The sequence below is a fragment of the Siniperca chuatsi genome, linkage group LG18, assembly GCF_020085105.1.
Source record: "Siniperca chuatsi isolate FFG_IHB_CAS linkage group LG18, ASM2008510v1, whole genome shotgun sequence".
In the NCBI taxonomy this organism is placed as follows: domain Eukaryota; kingdom Metazoa; phylum Chordata; class Actinopteri; order Centrarchiformes; family Sinipercidae; genus Siniperca; species Siniperca chuatsi.
In genome coordinates, this window is record NC_058059.1 from 22732589 (window position 1) to 22752952 (window position 20364).

At 39.8% G+C, this 20364-nt stretch overlaps 1 protein-coding gene across 6 annotated transcripts in view; it reads right to left on the minus strand.

Annotated features, from left to right (window-relative positions):
• Positions 1-3011: 3011 nt before the first annotated feature.
• LOC122865508 (cingulin-like protein 1) overlaps positions 3012-20364 on the minus strand; it is a 66224-nt gene continuing 48871 nt past the window's right edge. For 3 of the 6 annotated variants that reach the window (XM_044174030.1, XM_044174031.1, XM_044174026.1), the window contains exons 7-24: positions 19021-19548; positions 17689-17979; positions 16026-16124; positions 15488-15652; positions 15261-15362; positions 14816-14874; positions 13723-13870; positions 13530-13634; positions 12265-12417; positions 11522-11689; positions 11025-11198; positions 9609-9698; positions 9380-9463; positions 8797-8915; positions 7338-7446; positions 6175-6338; positions 5626-5772; positions 3012-5510 (exon numbers count right to left, since the gene is read on the minus strand). In XM_044174030.1, the coding sequence (XP_044029965.1) occupies positions 5661-5772; positions 6175-6338; positions 7338-7446; positions 8797-8915; positions 9380-9463; positions 9609-9698; positions 11025-11198; positions 11522-11689; positions 12265-12417; positions 13530-13634; positions 13723-13870; positions 14816-14874; positions 15261-15362; positions 15488-15652; positions 16026-16124; positions 17689-17979; positions 19021-19548 (2670 nt within the window). In that variant the 3' untranslated portion in view covers positions 3012-5510; positions 5626-5660. Of the gene's footprint in view, positions 5773-6174; positions 6339-7337; positions 7447-8796; positions 8916-9379; positions 9464-9608; positions 9699-11024; positions 11199-11521; positions 11690-12264; positions 12418-13529; positions 13635-13722; positions 13871-14815; positions 14875-15260; positions 15363-15487; positions 15653-16025; positions 16125-17688; positions 17980-19020; positions 19549-20364 lie in introns of all 6 variants that reach the window. The other 3 variants (XM_044174027.1, XM_044174029.1, XM_044174028.1) reach the window with 3 other exon arrangements.

Here is a 20364-nt window from a genome sequence, read left to right on the forward strand (position 1 = left end):
GATGTACAACGATGAGACGGGCACACAGGATCCGCTCTCCTGGCTGTCGTCCTCAACGCAGGTGAGTGCGGGTGTTCGTCCGGTGATCACGCCGTCTCTCTCTCCCGACTGGTTCCGAGGTGAATTAGCAAAGACACGGTGCTAGCAACTTTAGCTTAGCTGTTCCAGCTTATTCTTCAGAAAACTATTTAAACTCGCCCCAGGCTGCACGAGTTGTCTGCGAGTCCTCCGCAGTCCTCCGAAACAAGGGGAAGTTTTCCAAGCGTGCTGAAGCGCGGCTTTTAAACACTTTTTCAAGGTTTTGCGAGCTCCTGTAATGTGCGGCCACGGTCACTGCGGCTCAGTCCTTCCCGCTTCTCGTGTGGTGTTTTTTTTTCTCTCTCCCTACGCTCTAGTGTTGCGTCATTACGTACACTCCAGTAAATCAAATAATAACAAAACAAACATTACTGGGTTTCTTTCCTATTGAATAAACTATGAATTCTTCTTCTATTTATAAACTTTTAACACTATGCAAATGCATATTTTAACTGTATAATAAACAATGAAATAATTTATCACAAATAAAATTACAATGCCTCAATGCAATTATAATAATGAAATGGTATACATTCTCATAAATGAAAAACACAAAATACCCAGATATACTAAATAATCAGGTTATTACATACATATAAAAATGTTAGCTTGCTAACAATCAGGAAAGTCTCTCAAAAGTGTACCCATAATAGGCAACTTGCCCATCCCACTGTGGCAATGACTAGCAGACCTTAATCAAAATGTTCTGGCGGCAAAACCCCGCCCAACTGGCACCTGCTGAATGTGAGATCAAACAAACCATTAAAGTATTTGGAAAATACTTTTTCAAAGTACTTGCAAAATTACTTAAAACATAGATTCAGCTTCTTTTGTCACATTTCATGAAATGTGATAAGTAAATATCATATAAGAGTTGACTTAGTACTATAATAACTTTGGAATCTGTTGTTTTTGTTCTTCACCACTTCACTCTATGTGTGTGGACACATCTGGTTGGACACACCAGGCTCATTGGTTCAAATAAATTGTTGGTGGTAACGACTCACTAAAGTTGTAATGTTGTAAAGTAATGTTGAGTTGGTGTGTACATATGCAAAGACAATGTCAGACTCCGTAGTTTTCTCTGGGCCCCTGCCAAACCTGACCAGTGATAACATGTTTAGCCACATGTCTTCATTCCGCCACTGGCTGTCGAGGTGGTGTCCCGCAAACGATGTGGGTTTTGTAGATAATTGGCAGACTTTCTGGGGAAGACCCGGTCTGATTAGGAGAGATGGCATTCATCCCACTTTGGATGGAGCAGCTCTCATATCTAGAAATCTGGCCGAGTTTATTAGTGGACCAAAACCATGACAACCCAGAGGTGAGAACAGGAGGCAGAGCTGCAGTCCCACACACTTCGCTTAGTGACTGTGTCTGCCCCCCGACAACTTAAATGAATAAAATCAAAAGTTAACAGGAGAGGAGTCTGTTAAACCTAAACTAAAACACTGAAATAGCACAACAAAATAGGAGAGAATTAAATGTGGACTCATAAACATCAGATCTCTTCATCTTAAGCTGTGCTAATGAACAATTTAATATCAGAGTATCATGTTGACTTATTTTGTCTTACTGAAACCTGGCTGGGTCATGAAGAATATGTTAACCTAAATTAATCCACTCCTCCCAGTCAATTTAATACTCACATTCCTCGAGGCACCGGCCGAGGAGGTGGAGTTGCAGCCATCTTTGACTCAAGCCTATTAATCAACCCTAAACCCAAACTAAATTATAACTCATTCGAAAGCCTTGTTCTTAGTCTTTCACACCCAATCTGGAAAACACGACAATTTTATTTGTTATAGTGTACCACACTCCTGGTCCTTATTCTGAATGTTTATCTGAATTCTCAGAGTTTTTATCAAGTTTAGTCCTTAAAACAGATGAAGTAATTATTGTAGGTGATTTCAATATTCATGTGAACGTTGAAAATGATAGCCTTAGTGCTGCATTTATCTCATTATTAGATTTGATTGGCTTTTGTCAGAGTGTACATAAACCTACCACACCCTCGACCCTGTTCTGGTACATGGCATTGAAATTGAACATTTAATAGTCTTTCCACAGAATCCTTCATTATCAGACCATTATTTAATAACTTTTGAACTGCTATTATCTGTCATTTTTATTCCTATGACTATCATTCCTATTATTATTACTTTATTAATATTAATGTTACCACTACCATTACATGATTACTATTTTAAAATTCTAGGTGGAATTTGCACTGTGCTCGCCCACCCCCCTTTGCACTCTGCTCACCTAGCAAAACTGAGATAGCTAACATTGCAGCTCAACCGAGGAGGACACCATTATTGTTTACATCCTGCACTGACACGAGCATGAGCCTCTCGGCTGTGACTAGATGCATGTTTCTTTCTGTGCGGTGATACGTTTGGTGGGTGTAGTTCAGTAGAAAGAAAATAGTTCCTACATGAAACTGCTCACAACAAGGTCTGTGGATTAGATTGCGTACCCAGGTCATGATTTCTCGAAAGAGACATTGCTGTTGAGTTTAATAATCAAGACGTTTCGGCTCCCATCCGGAAGTCATTCTCAACTGTGAAAATGTTCCAGACCATTCAGAGCTCAGTTCTGAGCTTAGTTCTGTGTTCCCAGACCATTCTGAGCTACCATTTTCACAATTGAGAATGACTTCGGATGGGAGCCGAAACGTCTTGATTCTGAAAACAGTGTCCAGGTGACATCATAGAAAAGGTTTCAGTCGTAGTCATCTGGACACTGTTTTCAGAATCAAGACGTTTCGGCTCCCATCCGGAAGTCATTCTCAATTGTGAGAGAATGTGAGAGAAAGTGTCCAGATGACTATGACTGAAACCTTTTCTACGATGGAACATTCCTGGATGAATGAGGGACTACACCGTCTTAAAATGAATTATCCTCACAAAAAACACAAAAGATACCCAGAATTCACAGTGGAGAAGAATTTATTTGCATTTTCTACTAAGAAACTTCTCACCAAAAGAGAGAATGTGAAAAACTAAAATAAATACCCGAGAACATTAGAACTAGTAGAATGTGAAATGTAGTTACAAAAATAAGTCAGTGTATTCTATTTCTTTTTACATATATGTAGACACCGTCACTTTCTTTTGTTATGAGGAAAGATAAACCAAAAAACACAAGTGGCAGAGCTGAAATATGAAACTCTTTCATAGACAAAACATGATTTATACTCCTGTTTCCAAAAAAGCTAAATACACCAACAAATGTATACAGAGAATCCAAACTGCATATGAATATGAGCTTTATGTGTGTATGACAGATGTCCTTAAAGCAACGAACATGCAGAGAACTATTATAACATGGCTAGGTTTAATTTACTCAATCAAAAGGAAGAAGTGAGTGGTCTTTAAAACTGAAGTAGTGGTGAACTTTGTCGATATTTGAGAATGAAACCAGTGATTTTTGAACCTGAACCCTGTTTGTCTGTGCATTTAGTTTTCTTTTGAAAAAAATCCCAAAACAAAGCATACAGAACATTTAACAGATGGTACAGAAAACCACATAGCATATAATCTGTTTCTAACACAATAAACTGTTAAATTGTGTTGTTGTTGTTGTTTTCTGCCTCTTCCACACTTTGCATTAACACACATCTTAGATCAAAACTGTATTTAGACCTTTATTTTACTTCTGAGAGCTAAAACGTCTCAGCTGTAAACATTTAAAATCTGTACTTTGAGAAAACATTCTTTTTTATTTTTGTCTGGTTTGAGTGAATTTGGATAAAATACAATTAACAAAGATGGAGATTAATGCCAAGTATCTAGTTTTTTTAGGGAGCAAACCCCCTAAAAAAACTGAACTCTAAAATCATACAAAATTTCATTCTCTAAAATAATGTTTTGCCCTGCAAGCCATTGCAAACAGAAAAGTAAATTTTCAAATCATAAAAACAACAAACACAAAAAGGTTTCAATATAAATAATCTCTTAATTGTTTCTGTGTGTGAATCAAAAACTGCTACAAGCACATCCAAAGATCCCTCCTCCGCAGTCATGTTGTGTGTCATTACCCTGTAATATGTCAACAACCAGTGTGGAATATGTTTAAATACTGTAGATGAATGTGTTATAAATGTTAAACTAAACAGCTTCTAACATGGAAAATCCCTCTTTATGAAAGAACTGTCAGCAAAACTCAATCGAATATAGACAAATAATGCTGCAAAATTGGAGACATTTGTTAAATTTACAAGAAATCAGTGATTCTAAAAACTGAAAAAACGGATTCCCAAAGTCCCGTTACAAATGTCATCCAACAGAAGTCTGTCAGAGTTAAAAGTGCTCGTTCAGACTTTACCGCCATAAAGCTTTTGTGCAACTGCATGCATATAAACACTCTATAGACTCTAAAATGTACTTCTGGCTGTTTAAAGCTAATTTGAACAGACTCCAGCTGTCTGTTGTAGCAACTACAAGAAGATATTAAAAACTACAAGGCACCTTTATCCTTGTTATGTCATTATTGTCACTAGTAAGTTTTCCCTTTATGTAGGTCAACATCTCTCTGTACCAAGCTCATGTACATTTATTTTCTTTGGCAAACAAGTAGATGCACCATGATTCTATTTAATATTCTATGTAATAGAAAAGGAGAAAAGATGATGTTCAACATGTCAAAAGAGGCATTTGACTTGTTGAAAGGTGAATCTGATGTGTCTGAGTCCGTTGCACTGACAGTGAGGCTGTAAGCCCACCACGACCTTCTCTCTACAGTGCTCTGTGATTATTATTATTTTTGTAAATGGTTACTGTTGTCGTTCCTGCTGTTCACCAGGAGAGGGCGATACATTTGTAAGGTCTGGAATGTCCTAACAATTTCTTGATAGGTTTCCTGGAAAGAACTATGCCACTTCCAATTAATTTAAATTAATTGCAAGTTTAACCTTGAGAGTTTTTTAGCCAGTGCATAGGAGGTCAGCTAAACATGCAAACATTTCAAATTTGTCTACAAGCAGGCTTACAATTCAGTATACAGTATAAGGAGATTATAGTGTCCAGTAATTAATGCATAATGAATTTATTTGTGTTTAAATGGAAAAGATCTTTTAAGGAAAATCAATAATTTTGTCTCTATAATTAGTACCAGATTACATAGTAATCCCCCCCCATAGCTATAATTAAAATTGTTGTACAAGGCAATATTTTTATTTCACACAAGCTATTTTCTGCTTATCCTTATTTTCTGTTGTGTCTGATCCCACATATAGACACTGGGCAGCCAACTATATGATTTAACAATATTCACTTTTAAGTTTCTCTGCTGGCTCTTTGTGTTTCACGTCACTCATACGGTACTTTTTGTACGTTGTGTGTTCATCACAACAGACGTCAGTCTGCCTGGAGTCTTTTTTTTCCCCTTTGGAAGAATGGACTTGTGCAGTCTGCAGATGCCTCTTGTCACTGTAATAAAGCGATGGGGGCAGGTTTAAAAAATATCACATCAACACACCGTAACTGCACTGTCAGTGTAAAGCTGTAGCCTGTGTTATGCTTTTCAAAATATACATATACACACTTGTTTTGTAATGAGAGAATGTGGAGTGTGAGGGTTTAGACTTTGGTGAAGTTGTTTGTCAGCAGGTGATCGTCGTCTTCATCGTCGACACTCAGGTCCAACCTCAGGTTGTCCAGAGTTTGACGAATTGTCAGAGTCTCCTTACGCCTGTTAGAGAGGCAGCGAGAGAGAGAGACGTGGTGTTTTATTTTGTGCCATGAAAATAACGTTAGATAAACTCTACACGTATTTGTGCCACTAATGTAGGAAAAAACCAATCTGCAAGTTTCTTTATGCCATTGCTGCAAAAAACACAAATTTCAGAGTGGTTGGCAGGTGTCTGTCTGGACATTTAAACAACAGTTTAAGCACTGGTAACCAAAGTAAACATACTGATGATTTACACCATGTTGCCAAATGATACGTCACTAAAACAAAATCAGTGAAGATCCACAATAAAGCAAACTTTCACAGCTACTTTTACATCTGTAGGAGGTGAGTGTTTGATACTTATGACCGCGGACCTGCGTGTGTGTGTGTGTGTGAGTGTGTGTGTATTAGAGCATGTACTTTGTCTGCATGTGTTGGTCGAGCAGCTGCCTCTGCAGCCGTCCGCTCGTCTCCCTCTCCTCGGCCAGCTCCCTCTGGGTATGGCGGTTCTGCGCCTCCCTCCTGCTCGCCTCCTCCTCCGCCTCGTTCAGCTGCCGCTTCAGAGTGCGGATCCTCTGGGTCATCTGGAGGACCAATCACAGAGCTACGGTTAGTTTGCACAGACGGGACTGGACAAACATATTAACAGTAACAATTGAGACATAAAAACACCTCAAGGTGCTAGCTGACAAACGAACACTCCATATTTACTTTTGTGTGCATGAAACATTATACAAATATGTATGTGACTGCGTCATATGTTGCTTCAGAACTTCATCATACTCTCTCTATAAAATACATCAACTTCTCTCTGGTTTTTGTTACCATGTGCTTAAAAACAAACGGCCGTGACTATTGATTGTTGATGTTCATTGTCATCAGTGTATTCCTGTGACCTGTGTGTTAATGCCTGCCTGCAAAACAAATTTCCTCCAGGATAATAATAAAGTTGAAACATTTCAGAAAGACAATGATGGAAAGTCCAAGAGAACTCTGTCCAAAAGAGTTAAGCAAACAGAATGCCAAAAAGGGAATATCACAAAGAGAAATGTCCAAAAAAAGGCCTAAAGGACATTTTCTTATAGGACAGACATTTCCTAAAAAGGGAATATTCTAAGAAGAGTATCCAAAAACAAACCAAACTGTTAATGTCCACAAACAAAGGAATTCCCTTGAAAGAAAAATATATAAAAAGAGAGCCGGGCTCTCAGTAAAGCGTTATTGATATTTTAAGTCTCAAAAATACTGGTCAGAAATATCAAATCCATTCCAAAGCAATACATTAAAAAAAGAAGATATCATCTAGTATCTTTAAATGTCAAATATGTCCAAAACTATGCTAATATACAGGCACAGCCTCATACAGCCCCAGCAAAATCCAAACTTTTGAACTTGAAGTTCTCTGTGGCTCTGATAAAGATTTATATTTTGAATTGATCAATTTCATGAAAGTGATGTATAATGAAGCTTATGTTTCCTGCTCAAATGAGCGTTCAAATAGTTTAAATACATTTTAGTACAGGAACAAACTGAATACACGGGGTATTTTGTAATACTGCCTTCATGTGGGCAGAGTGTGTTACCAGGTCTTTCTGTTCGGTAGCTATCCTGTTCTCCTCTTCCATCTGATCGCTGAGCTCGTTGATCCTCCTCTCCAGTTTACTGATGGTGTTTACTAGAACTGATTTGTTCCTGCACAAAACACAAACACATTAGCCAACAACAGCAGGACCATACCTGTATATCTGCATGTTTCAGCAAATTCACTGCTACGGTTACATATCGTTTATATCACAGCTAACCATTTTGCAAACCACACTGCTGCGTTTTTCATATTGTGTTTTTTCTACCTTTCAAGGCAGCCACTTTCATTCTGAAATGAAAATCAATTAGCAGACTTCTGAAACTTGCTTGAGGTGAGTAATCTATCACACGCAACACTGTTACATTACTGTATGTGTGGTGTTTGGTAAAGTAGTTTAAATGCCGATTGATGTTCGCTGTGATGGATTACACAACTCAAGTAAGTTTCAATGGTCTGCTTATTAATTTTCATAGTGTACTGAATTGAATGGAAACTAATGGCTGTTTGGGAAAAAAGGGAAAGCTACAATCCAAAAATCTCAAATCTTCTGTACAACTAGCGTTTGAAAATGATCACTAAAAATGTAAAAATATACTTGATTTGTAGTTACAGATCTAAAACGTGTCTTTTATCCATCTGTTAAACGACTGGTAAAATCATTTTTCTTGTGCTTTCATACCCAACCTATCTGGTTTGGTTCAAACCAACTGGTGTGTTTGTCTATTCGGTGCACTAGGGTGAAAGCTGTCCATTAAACTCTGGTATGGGTTAAACAAGCGAGCCGACTCTGGTGCGGTTAGTTTGTAGTGTGAAAGAAAAGCAGACCAACCACAGTATTTTCAGAGAGTAGATATGTGATTGTAGCATGAATTCAAGCACGTAACTACTATTAAATCCATCTGCTGATTGTCAATTGTCAAAAAAGCGGTCTGTATAAGCAATGTATAGGCTATATTTATGCAACATATCATTTGGTAACCTTGGTAACACATATGCGCATCAGCATGTGTTTCCTGATACATCAGAAAGTGAAAAGCCATTCAAATCAGAAGTGTCATGCTCTGTGTATTTTAGCAGTTCCTGATTAAAAAGTGAGTGAAAGGAGTGAAATGCCACACAGTAACTATCCTCCCCTAATATTACGGTGCAAGGCGCCTTTTTTTTTTTAACATTTCTACCCATTCATGACTATTTATGATATATGAGGTCCAACTGCAGTGTATAATATTAATGCTCATAATCAAGTATTTCAAATGAACACATAAGCGGAATGTGATTTCCATTTTGTCCATTTTTCATGGGCCTCTGTGGTGCTGATGATGCAGGAAGACAGCCACCAAAACTGTTCAATAAGTGAGCTGCCTGTACGTCCAAATAATGATGTGTCATGTTTAATACACTGCAATACACTGCTGACGGTGTTATAACGGGTTTGTTTAAAAGGTCATGTGACTGACCTCTCCTCAGTCCTCAGAACGTTCTCCAGCTCTTTGACTCTGTTCTCCGTCCTGGAGATGACATCCTCCTGAACTCTGGAGCTGTGAAGCTCCTCCACCTCCAGACGCAGCTCGCGCAGCTACAGACCAGGAGAGAGAGAGATTTTTATTAGAGATTAGGTATTACTAGCACTTTGATCCCTTTTCTTTGATTCCATTCTGTTGTTAGTTATTTACATACTTGAATGTACAGTTTTTTTTTTAAACCATGGTCTTGACTGTAAATTATTGTCAATATTCATACGGTGATTTGGCAACACTGTGTCTTCATATGATCTCCATTGTTTGTCCACCAGAGAGTTGATTTTTCAACTGTAAAATGTCCCGTTCAGTACACAACTCCATCACAGTTCCTTAACAGTCAAATTTAAAGGATCCTCATCAAAAACATGTAACTCTTAAATATCAGCACCAGCCTCAAAAATCCAGTACAGGTCTAATGAATTTGAATTAGAGAGATGAGGTATTGAGAAGAGGCTCTAACTGCAGACTAAAAGAAGTGAAACACACACACACACACACACACACACACACACACACACACCTGTCTCTCCATGGTGGCCTTCTCAGTCTCCAGCAGGTCGTTCAGATCCTTCTCCTGAATCAGCTTCAGCTGCAGCTGCTCAGTCTGACAGCAAACACGGAAATGTCTTAATAACCAGCCAAATAAAATCAGTCTAATTGATATAATGGATGTTGGAACGATCAATCGGTGTTTTTAAAATCCTGTAAATGACAGCGTATTTCAGGTCACAGGTTTCCTGTGTGTTTACCTGTTCGATAGCTCTCTTGTGTTTGGCGGCCCATCTCAGCTCGCTGTCATGCAGCTCCTCCAGATCGCTCTCCAGGTCGATCATCTTCTCCTAAAAGAAGAAGAGTTCAAAAAGAATAAGTCATCGCCCAGACAACTAAACTAGACTTTTTTCAGACAGCCTCTAATCTGAGGTCACTCTTCATGATGTCAACTGTCTGTTGTCTCATCAGCAGAACACATTCAGGTTATTTAGAAATGGGACGGATTAAGTATCTTCAGAAATAGCGACATGATGAATATTTGGGATTATGGAATTAGCACGCTGATTGCTAAACATGATTTGCATAATTAATACCTCATTAACCCCAAACTCTGATGGTTTACATGGCTGATTAATTTAAGTGGACTTCTCTGCTTGAATGACTGGGTCATGTATGCACACGCTGCGGATACTGTCTGATCTACAGCTGGAAATAGGAAGAGTTCACTTCAAGGATGAAACATTGCGGAAAATAAATAATATTTGCTATTTTTTAAATACATCCCATGTGTTACCCACATAAATGTAGTGCAAACGCATCTGAAGCAGCATTAAGACCATTATTAAAACTCAATTTACTTTTCTCTTTTAAAATAATTTATTTTATGTGAAGCACTTTGACTGTCAAATTTTTCACTTTTCATACATTTTGATTTATTTTTTTTAAAAAAGCAAATAATTATTCTTCAACTTTTTGTTCAGGCATTTTTTGCCTTTTTTTTTTAGAGCGAGAACAACAGAGTAATCACAGGAAATGCAACAAAGGTCCCTGGCTGGACTCAAACTGGGTATGTAGCAAATACATGGTCAGTGTTTTAACCCACTAGGCCACCAGAACACCCAAACTCCTCTGTTTTTAATTATTTTACAACGTTCTTGCATGTAAATCACTTCGAAACTGCATATGAATTATGTTATATTAATGTACTTGCCTTGCCATTGAAACTTGAACTATCAAATGATTTAAACCGGTACCTGAGCCTGTTTGATCTGAACGATCAGTACCTGAGCCTGTTTGATCAGATCGATCAGTACCTGAGCCTGTTTGATCTGAACGATCAGTACCTGAGCCTGTTTGATCAGATCGATCAGTACCTGAGCCCGTTTGATCTGATCGATCAGTACCTGAGCCTGTTTGATCTGATCGATCAGTACCTGAGCCCGTTTGATCAGATCGATCAGTACCTGAGCCCGTTTGATCTGAACGATCAGTACCTGAGCCCGTTTGATCTGATCGATCAGTACCTGAGCCCGTTTGATCTGAACGATCAGTACCTGAGCCCGTTTGATCTGATCGATCAGTACCTGAGCCCGTTTGATCTGAACGATCAGTACCTGAGCCCGTTTGATCTGATCGATCAGTACCTGAGCCCGTTTGATCTGAACGATCAGTACCTGAGCCTGTTTGAGTTGTTTGACCAGGTCATCTTTGGTCTGGTTGGTGCTCTGCAGCTCCATGTGGAGGTCGTCCACCGTCCTCTCCGCTTGCTTACACTGCAGCTGTATCCTCTCTCTCAGCTGGATCTCCTCCTCCAGCGTCCGCTCCTTATCAATCAGCTTACCAGAGACCTGCACACACACACACACGCACATACGCAGAAACACATAGATCCTGAGGCTGCATTCATACCAAAGGTGTTCTCAGCTATTATTAAAAATCAGCAGCTTTATATATTTTGAGTTAGTTTCATTTATTCAACAACGTAAAACCCAGGTGACACCAAATAACCAAGATGCTAGAAAATGTGACATGCATGTCAACAGGCTAATGTTTAGCATGTTAGTGTGAGATGCTTAAATGTATTATGTTAGTATACTATGACTTGAAGTACAGCTGAGGCTGATGGGAATTCAGTCTATTATGAACTAAAGTATTAGACAAGTGGGAATACCTCTCCCTGCAGTCTGTTGACGAGGTCCTGCAGTCTCTGCAGCTCCTGATCCTTCTCCAGCAGAGACTCCTCGAGCTCCTCCACCCTCAGCTGGCTGTCCTCGCGCAGCTTCTGCTGCAGGCTCAGCTCCGCTGCTGCCTGCGTGGACACCTTCAGGGCCTCATCCAGCTGGAAACAGACAGGGCAGCTCTAAATAAGTCTCACTTCAGGGAAAGCATCCTTTATAGGGGCGTTATGATATTTGGGATGATCTTTTTGGTGCCCGGAGGCAGTTTTGACATAAGTAATGAAGCTGATAACCACCCTGAATGTTTGTATTTGGAGTTCTAATTTTGCAAACACAGTTGCTATGGTGTTGCTAATTGTTTAAGGGTTATGAGTGTATAACACAAAAAAAAAATCTCTGCAAAAAAATAAAAGAACATCAGAGCAATTAAAATGTTTATGAAAAGATGAGCTTGTATCCACCGGTTTTGTTTACGGGACCTATAAATACACAAACTTCTTGTTTTTGTATTTTTTTTTGTTTTGTTTGTTTTTTACTGTTTTGCATTCAGTACATTCGTTAGAGAATTTACTTGTAATTCATCAAGTTTTGATCTTTGTTAATTCAACAGAACTAACTTAACTCAAACTTTGTCTGGATTTTCTCTTTAGTACCAAATGACTTAGGTCTTTTTAGGGAAATGATTACAAAATTACACAACCTATAAATAATTTTTCAAAAGAAACTGTCTCTGTACCTCTGTCTCCAGTCTGATGATGGTGCTGTTGAGGTCATACGTCCTCTTGTCTTTAGTGTCTTTGTCGACCTCCAGCTCCTCCAGCTGTCTCTCTGCCAGCCACAACTTCTCAGCCAGAGCCTGGGCGTGCTGCGTCTGCTTCTCTAGGTTCTCCTGAACACAACACACACACACACACACACACACACACAGTTCAGAGCTCTGCTTCCTCATATAACGTGTCTTACTGTCGGACAGACAGGTCTCATGTCTCAACACCTGAACGCACCCATAAGAGTTTTGAAAACAGTCCATGTTCACAACTGCATTCCCATGCTGCCAAATCAAACCAGGCGTCATGTTGACTGCAGTGGATTATCTATTGAATATCCATGGATTAATCCCAAAACTGGAATTTGTATGTTTTATGTTTTGCCATTACATCTTCATCTTTTTCCAGAAGTCTTTTTGCTTTCTTGCCGATGCACCAGATGCAATGTTGGAATGTGCATACATTACTACTACCAACAATTTCATGTGGTCTTTAAAGTCCTTAGCTTCTCTGGAATCGATGGAAACTATTGCACTGTGAAAAATAACTAAATTAACTTGTAAAATATAGATTTTTTTAAAGGAAAGCTTGTTAGTAAAGCGCTATGTGATTACTTTGTCACAGTAAAATAAGATATATTTTACCATTCGATTATCTGAAAAATCCATTTCTGCAAAGGGCTGTTTTTCTTAGCTTGGCGATTTTGGAGATACATGGTTTTCACAGAACAGCAGCAATATGTTTCTGCATCCACCGTAATCTTCAAAAACCAGACAACACATGCTTGTTTATTATTGAATGTCATCAAAAGTGCAACAGACTGCAGTTGCAGGTTTTTGACAGTGAAGAATGACAGGAAACGTGGGAAAAGAGAGCGAGAGCGGCGTGACTGGTCACAAAGGTCCCCGGCTGGAATCGAAATTGGGGACCTTCTGGTACGTGGGACGTGTCTTAAACCACAAGGTACAAAGACGCCCTTGCAGTTGTGAACTCTGACCTTTAGTCCAGAGTGCGAATTAGCGTTCACTGGCTAAAACATACAAATTCCAGAAAAAGGCGGCTGCACACCGAGTTGGCCAACTAAGTGTTCCTCATTATCACACAAGGATTTAAAGGATCCTCTATATAGTATCTAATGTAGGAATCAAAATCAGCCTTTTTACACATGAAAGTGCAGCTTTCATCCATCCATCCTAGTTTTTGATTTTAGTTGCCACTGTGTAACTCAGTGTACCTCAGCGTCCTGGATCTTGTTTTTGAGGGACTGCTGGAGAAAATTGAAGGCATACTCCTGAGTGTTGGCCTCCACCATCATGTCCCGGGCCTCCTTCACCTCAATCTGTACAGTACAAGAAAAGAGTCACTCATGCAAACACATGGATAACTACAGTATCATTCCATCCATCCATCCATCCATCTGCTCACACCTCCATCTCTCTGTATTTCTCGCCCATGGATTGGTTCTCTCTCTCCATCTCTATCATCTGCTCTCTCATCCTCTTCATCTCGTTGGACAGCTGAGTGTTGGTCCTCAGCAGGTCCTCGTTGTTCACAAGCAGGCCACGCATCTCAAACCTTCACAGGGAGACAGACAGCAATGTGTCAAACTCAAGGTTTACACTGAGATGACAGAGAGGAGTGAAGCCATGAACGAGAGGAGTTGAAGAGTAACTTAAAACCAGCCGAGAATCCTGTTTTTGCTGACCTCCAGTGGTTAAAGTTCTCAGCTTGCAGTGAAGCAGAAGTGTACTGAGGGTGTGGTCAGTACACTGTGACATCACTTGCAAAACAAAGCTTTTCAGCTCAGTGTTAAATTACTCTTTTAAGAAAAACTTAAGAGAAGATTTGAAGAGTGACACAAATGTAATACAAATTCTTCAAGCAGTAACTTAGCTGAAAAGCAAAATTTTGCCAACCTCTTCTGGTTAAAGCAATGGTTCTCAAACTGGGGGGCGGGCCTCCCTGTAGGGGCATAGAGCCACTGCAGAGGGGGCGTGGATGCCCAGGGGGAAAATATGGAGTGGAACCAAGTTAAATGAATTTCATTTATGTAGGGAAATTTAAAAAAAAACAAGAGTTTGCTGATGCTATCGTGCTGACCAGAATCATTTATTTTATTTCAATCGAATTCAACTTGGCTCCTTTTTTATTTGTTGCTCCCCCAATATTGTTAATGTTTACGTGTGGTGGGGGGGGGCATGAATTTCTCGGCTTCAGAACGGGGGCATGACAGACAAAGTTTGAGAACCACTGGGTTTCCGATCTGTCACACACAACCACACCCACCAGTGATGTCACAGTGTACCGACCACACCCTGAGCCACACCTTTACATCACTGCAGCGAGGTGACAAATTCAACCAGTAGAGGTCGTCAAAAAAAACTCTTTAAAGGCAGTTTTCGTGAGAAAAAGAAATTGAGACCAAAGGGGAAGGGCAACAGGAAAGACAGCAAATAGAAAGAACAAAAGAAAAAGCAAGCACGCAAACAGGAAGATAGGAAAAATAACATAATGTCCGACCTTATCTGGTTCCTCTCCTTCTCCATCTCCACACTCTCTGCCTCCAGGAATTGGTTACGCTGTAGAGAACACACACACACAATCAAAATTTTGTTTGTTTTTTTTTTTAGAATAACAATAGCTGTGACTACATGGGTTAAAATCCCCAAACCTCTTAATGCTGCAACATCATCTACCAGACATTCTGGCTTAAGACCTCCACTTCAGTAGGTCTGCCAAAATAGTCTTGATAATATTGCAGTTGTTTAAAAATAAGAGGACTTGGTCGGGACATCCCTACGGTTCATGTATCAGCTCCAATCCCAATATTACTTCTCACAAACCTCCAGGACTTTCTGTCTGGCATCCATCTGACATCTGTGGATTCTTACTTGTGGTAACAAACCACATTCTTACAGCAGAACTACATGCGTTTGAATCCCAAAAGGAATCAGATGAGGCCTACCTTCTGGCAGGCGTCCATCTGTTTGGTCAACTCCTCTATGTAGTCTTTTTTATTGGGCGCCCCCAGAGTGGCAGAGCGCATGCTGTAGTGGGTGGGTACCACCTGTAGCAACAAAAAAAAAAACAAAAAAAAAAAAATATATATATATATATATCTATATATACATAAACAAGGAAAGTGTGGACGTGATGAGTGTGTGTTATGTGTGTGTGTATGAGTAAACGTACAGTGTTGTTGAGCTCTGTCCTCCTCTTCACCAGAGTGTCGTAGGCAGAGAACCGGGTGCGGGGGGAGGTGAGGGTGGGCGTGACCATGCCCACTGGACTGGTGCTGCGACTGTTGAAGCTGTACAGGTTCATCTCTGAGGTGGTAGGAGACAGTCCACCCTGAACCTGGAGACGAAGAGGGGGGGCACAGAGGAGGGTCAGTGTCCTGCTGTTTGTCATTTTCTGTCGTCAGCCTCAGAAGACTGTGATTGTCCCTGGAAGCTCACATGTGTTATAACTGCAATTATTATTTCAAATCCTCCTTAGCTTTTTCACTGAACCTGCATTTATAACATCAGCCTTGCAGTTGCAAATGCATGCTGTTTTCTTAGTTAATGTTACAAAACTCTAGACAAAACAATTGGTATCAATTTACTATGTTTATGTGACATTAAGAGTATTTCCAAAACTAAAAAGTAAAGAACTAAAACAAACAAAATAATCTATATAAAATATAGAAACAGGACAGCGTTTAAATTTTCCCCACCAAAGTACAAACCTTGAACTCAGACATTCGGTACATGGGGTTGTAATCCATGGAGGTGGCCGTGGAGTATGGACTGTTGAACACCCTGGAGGGGCTGTCACCAACACCAAACTGTAAACAAACAAACAAACAACACAACAATGATTGTTTGTGCTTACTTCAATATGAAATAGAAATAAACAGAAGCCAAAGTAAAAAGACAATGTTGTAAACTGCTGTATTTATTAAACATGTTAATGTAATCAATTTAACACTGATTTAGTACGTTGTCTAAACTGATATTCAAATATAATTTCAATCAAATTCATTAACTTAAAATGTATTCATCAAAAACATCAGAATACAGGATGATGAAGAATGTTGACCTTGACAGTGAAGTTTTTAAAAATGATTATTACAAAAACAGGAAAAATGCTATTGCTAATGGGGATAAATAATTACACTAATAAGACATTTATTATTTAAACAGGATGATGGTATAATTGGCTGTTAATTACAAATAATTACGTGTGGCAAATTACTGTTGAGTGAGTCAGTTTGTTTACTGTAGCAGACGCACATATATGACAGTAATTGTATTTGCATAATTTACTGTAAGTCAAACATGTCATACTATAATTTGGCATGAAAGGTGCAGATAGTGATTCAATTCCATTTGATGGAGGATAAAAGATGGCCGCCCAACATTGAGTCTAGTTCTGCCCAAGGTTTCTGCCTGTTAAAAGGAAGTTTTTCACCAAGTGCTTGCTCATGGTGGGATTTGTCAGGTCTCTGTAAATAATATTATAAAGAGTAGACCTGCATTAGACCTGCTCTATAGGAAAAGTGCGATGAGATAACTTATGTTATGAATTGGCGCTATATAAATAAAACTGAATTTAATTGAAAAGACTTTTGTCACTGTATAATTAGACAAATCTTTTATTGTTCGGGTTCTTCAGAAATGTTGATGTAAAAACAGGGTAAAAAGCCAGGAGAAGTTGAGAAACTCTGGTCAATTGAGCCTTGCGGTTAACAGGCAGGTAACCAGGACGGCCAATGAGAAATCTTAAATCTGTGTTTTGTCCAGGAGAAGGTGCATAAGACATTTATCACTTTAACAGGATTATGACATATAATCTGTAAATTACAAAGATACATGTGTGTTAAATGATTACAAAGTCAGTCAGTTTAGTTACTTGCAGTAGTTGGAAACACATGCTAGATGCACTGATACAGGATAGATTTCTATTTTTGTCATTTACCGTATTACTGTGTTAACCATGTCATTTTGCAATGCTTTATGAAAAGTGCCACATCTTAAAAAAAGGTGGACTTAATTAGATTTAATTAGATTCAGGATAACAGTTCCCTGACCACTAATTGTTGGAGGTCTTGAGAATTTTGACATCTAAAAAGATGTCACTTGTTTCAGGAAACTAAGACTTTTGTGTTTCAATAATAATAATAACAATAACAATAATAATAATAATAATAATAATAAGATGGAGATTTTTGCAGTGCATGGGCAATAAGAGACCTTAAAGCTGTGTTTTGTCCAGGAGATGGCACTGTTTAATAACTGGATTCACAGATATACAGCAGTAAAACAAAATCTGATTATCATAAAAAACTGTCTCTAATCTCCCTGATCTGAATCACACACAAACATAAGTCCATGGTCCGCCTCACCCACCCTGTCAGACATAGTGTCCCAGTCCCGCGAGGCCAGGGACTCCAGGGACCCTCTGTAGTTGTTCAGCCCCAGCCGATTGATCTCCCATTGGGCCAGCTTGGGGCTGTTCTCCCCCACTGACCCGGCGCCTCTCAGACCATCTGCATCCCTGCCACTCACCCCGTTGGTCCTCATCTCGTTGTTGAGGAACAGCTGATATTTCGGGTTCTGGCTGGTCGGCACCATCCGGGGTGTGGGGGGCTCGTCCTCTGACGGGCTGTCTAGCTGCTTGTTCGAATCGAATTCAGACTCCTGGAGGAGAAGGGCAAAAGGTAGGGAAGGAGGGATGAAATAAACCTGGATGAAACATAAATATAGATCAGCTGGAGGGGTGAAAACACTCATATGCATGTGCACATGCACAAAAATACACCGATAAACCCAGGGATACAAACATAAAGAAGTGATGAGGGTGAATTTACTGAGCATGTGTTGGTGTTGTAAGTGACTGACAGCAGAGAGAAGATAATATAAAATCAGAAAAACTTGGACTTTAGCCCAGTGAAGTCACTTGGACTTGGAATGACTTGAAATTCTCCCTAAGCCCAAAGATTAAAAGTTATAAAAAATGTGCAGAGAATCAACTCATTTTCCTGACAACAGATAGTTTTAATCAATTCAAGAGAAGCCAATCATGTTGCGTGATGAGGAGGGAAAGTTGTGTTTGGCAGTGCAGACAGACAGATAATACACTCATTTAACTTGAAACACAAAGTTTAGTACTTGGGCTTGGCTTGCAACTTGTCTGTCTTGACTTGGGACTTGATTTTCTTCAAAACAAAGACTTTGTCCCACCTTTGCGCATACTCTCGATAATATGCCACAATAAGCCGCTGGAATGCTGTTTCTCACCAAGCAAATTATCAAACAGAAACTCAAGCAAACATATTGCAAAAATCGACAAAAGGTTTATCTGTCCCAATCACTTTCATGCAGTAAAAATCAACACAGTCATAGCGTGAGTTATTAAGTTATTATTTTAGACCAAACACAAAAATGGCAACATGTGAAGCTCATTCGCGGGGAAAGAATCAAAAAGAAGAGTGAGAGTCTGAGAGTTTGAGGCCATTTTGATTAGTACGATTGAAGAGCACGTGCTTTAGAATCTCGTCATGGTTTCATGCTTTCGAGTCGTCATGTGGATGGAGTACGGTGCTTTAATCATGCAAGGAGATGCGTTTAAAAAAACGGCAGTGCCATGCTGTTGTGCCATCTTCGCACATAGAGGATGCAGAGCTTTTCGTTTCATGCAAGGACACTCGGAATGGTGGGTCAGGAGTAGTTTTTGCTTACCGAACCCATGCCAGAGTCAGCCACTGAGTCTCTACCAGAGTCTGTGGTTTGTGTTTTGTTCCCTGGTTGTGAATCAGTCTTCTCAGTGCTGCTTCCTACTGGACAATCGATTCGCGCAGTGATCTGACTTGTGGTACCTCTCTGCGCTGTTTCAGCCCCGTTCTGACTGGTTTCCCTTAACGGAGGGGTCACAGTGATGCTGGGAACTAGACTCTCGTCTCGTCCGACGCTGCTTGGCGTGGACTGACTCAACTTGGAATTTGGAGACTCGAGGGCCTCTGCAGAAGCAGACTTTGGTCCTGTTCCAGAGGAGGGGCTCTGTGGGGAACTGGAAGTAGAGGCGTGATCTTGACCAGAGAATTTACTGATCAGGTCTTTGATGCTGCCGGCTCGGTGCAGGTTTGACCTGCGGGGCAGGCCTGGAGATGGTTTCTTGTGACTGGCTCTCCAGGTCTGCTCTGCCACTTCTTCGTTGGAGGTCTGGTGAGGACTAAGTGGTGGCTGGGAGGAAGAGGACTCGGGTGCGCGCTGAAAGAGGTGAACACAATTACAGATCCCCAAAACACTGTTAACCAGGACTTTGAGCAGCAGACGTACCAGGTTAGTGGTGGGTAATATGACAGACAATATAAATTCACCATATAGTTTAGTCTCTTGAGTGCATTAGATCAGTGTGTGCAATGTTGCAAATCAAGCAGCAGGGCTAATTTATGGCAGTGTTGGATTTCAGTATGAATTTTGCATCAATGTGATGAAAATTCTTGAATATGTCACAATATATAGATATCTCGATAGCGCAATATAAAATTACATATAGAGGATTTTATGAATATTGCCCACTTCTCTACCAGATGATATATGCTTACACAGAAAAGAGAGGAGGAAATGAAAGAAAAGTTTACTTAAAATTAAGGCGAGACTATGTAACTTATGCTAAAGAACAACCACTGTGGATAATGGCACACTGAATATCCCTTGATTTCCCAAGATTCTCTTGAGTTAGTTGCTTTAAAGGGGAACTCGGTTGAGTTCTTTAATAGTTTGTTTTTCTTTCCGTCTCTGTCTCCTGTCTTTACAGTGTGTAAATGTTGTTAAATGCTGAAATGCATAATTACATGACGCCCTATGTGTGTGTTTGTGTGTGTGGATGTGTGTTCCTATCCTGACATAAATCCCTCTTGAGAAAGTGCAACATCTGCTCGCTCATCTGAAAAATCACCACCCTCCCCCCGAAACACAGCATCCCACTTTCTGACACAGAAATAAAAAGATAGATGTACTGCATAAACAGATAGATACACAGGGAGACTCCTAAATTCAAAAACGCACTCAATTCACACACAC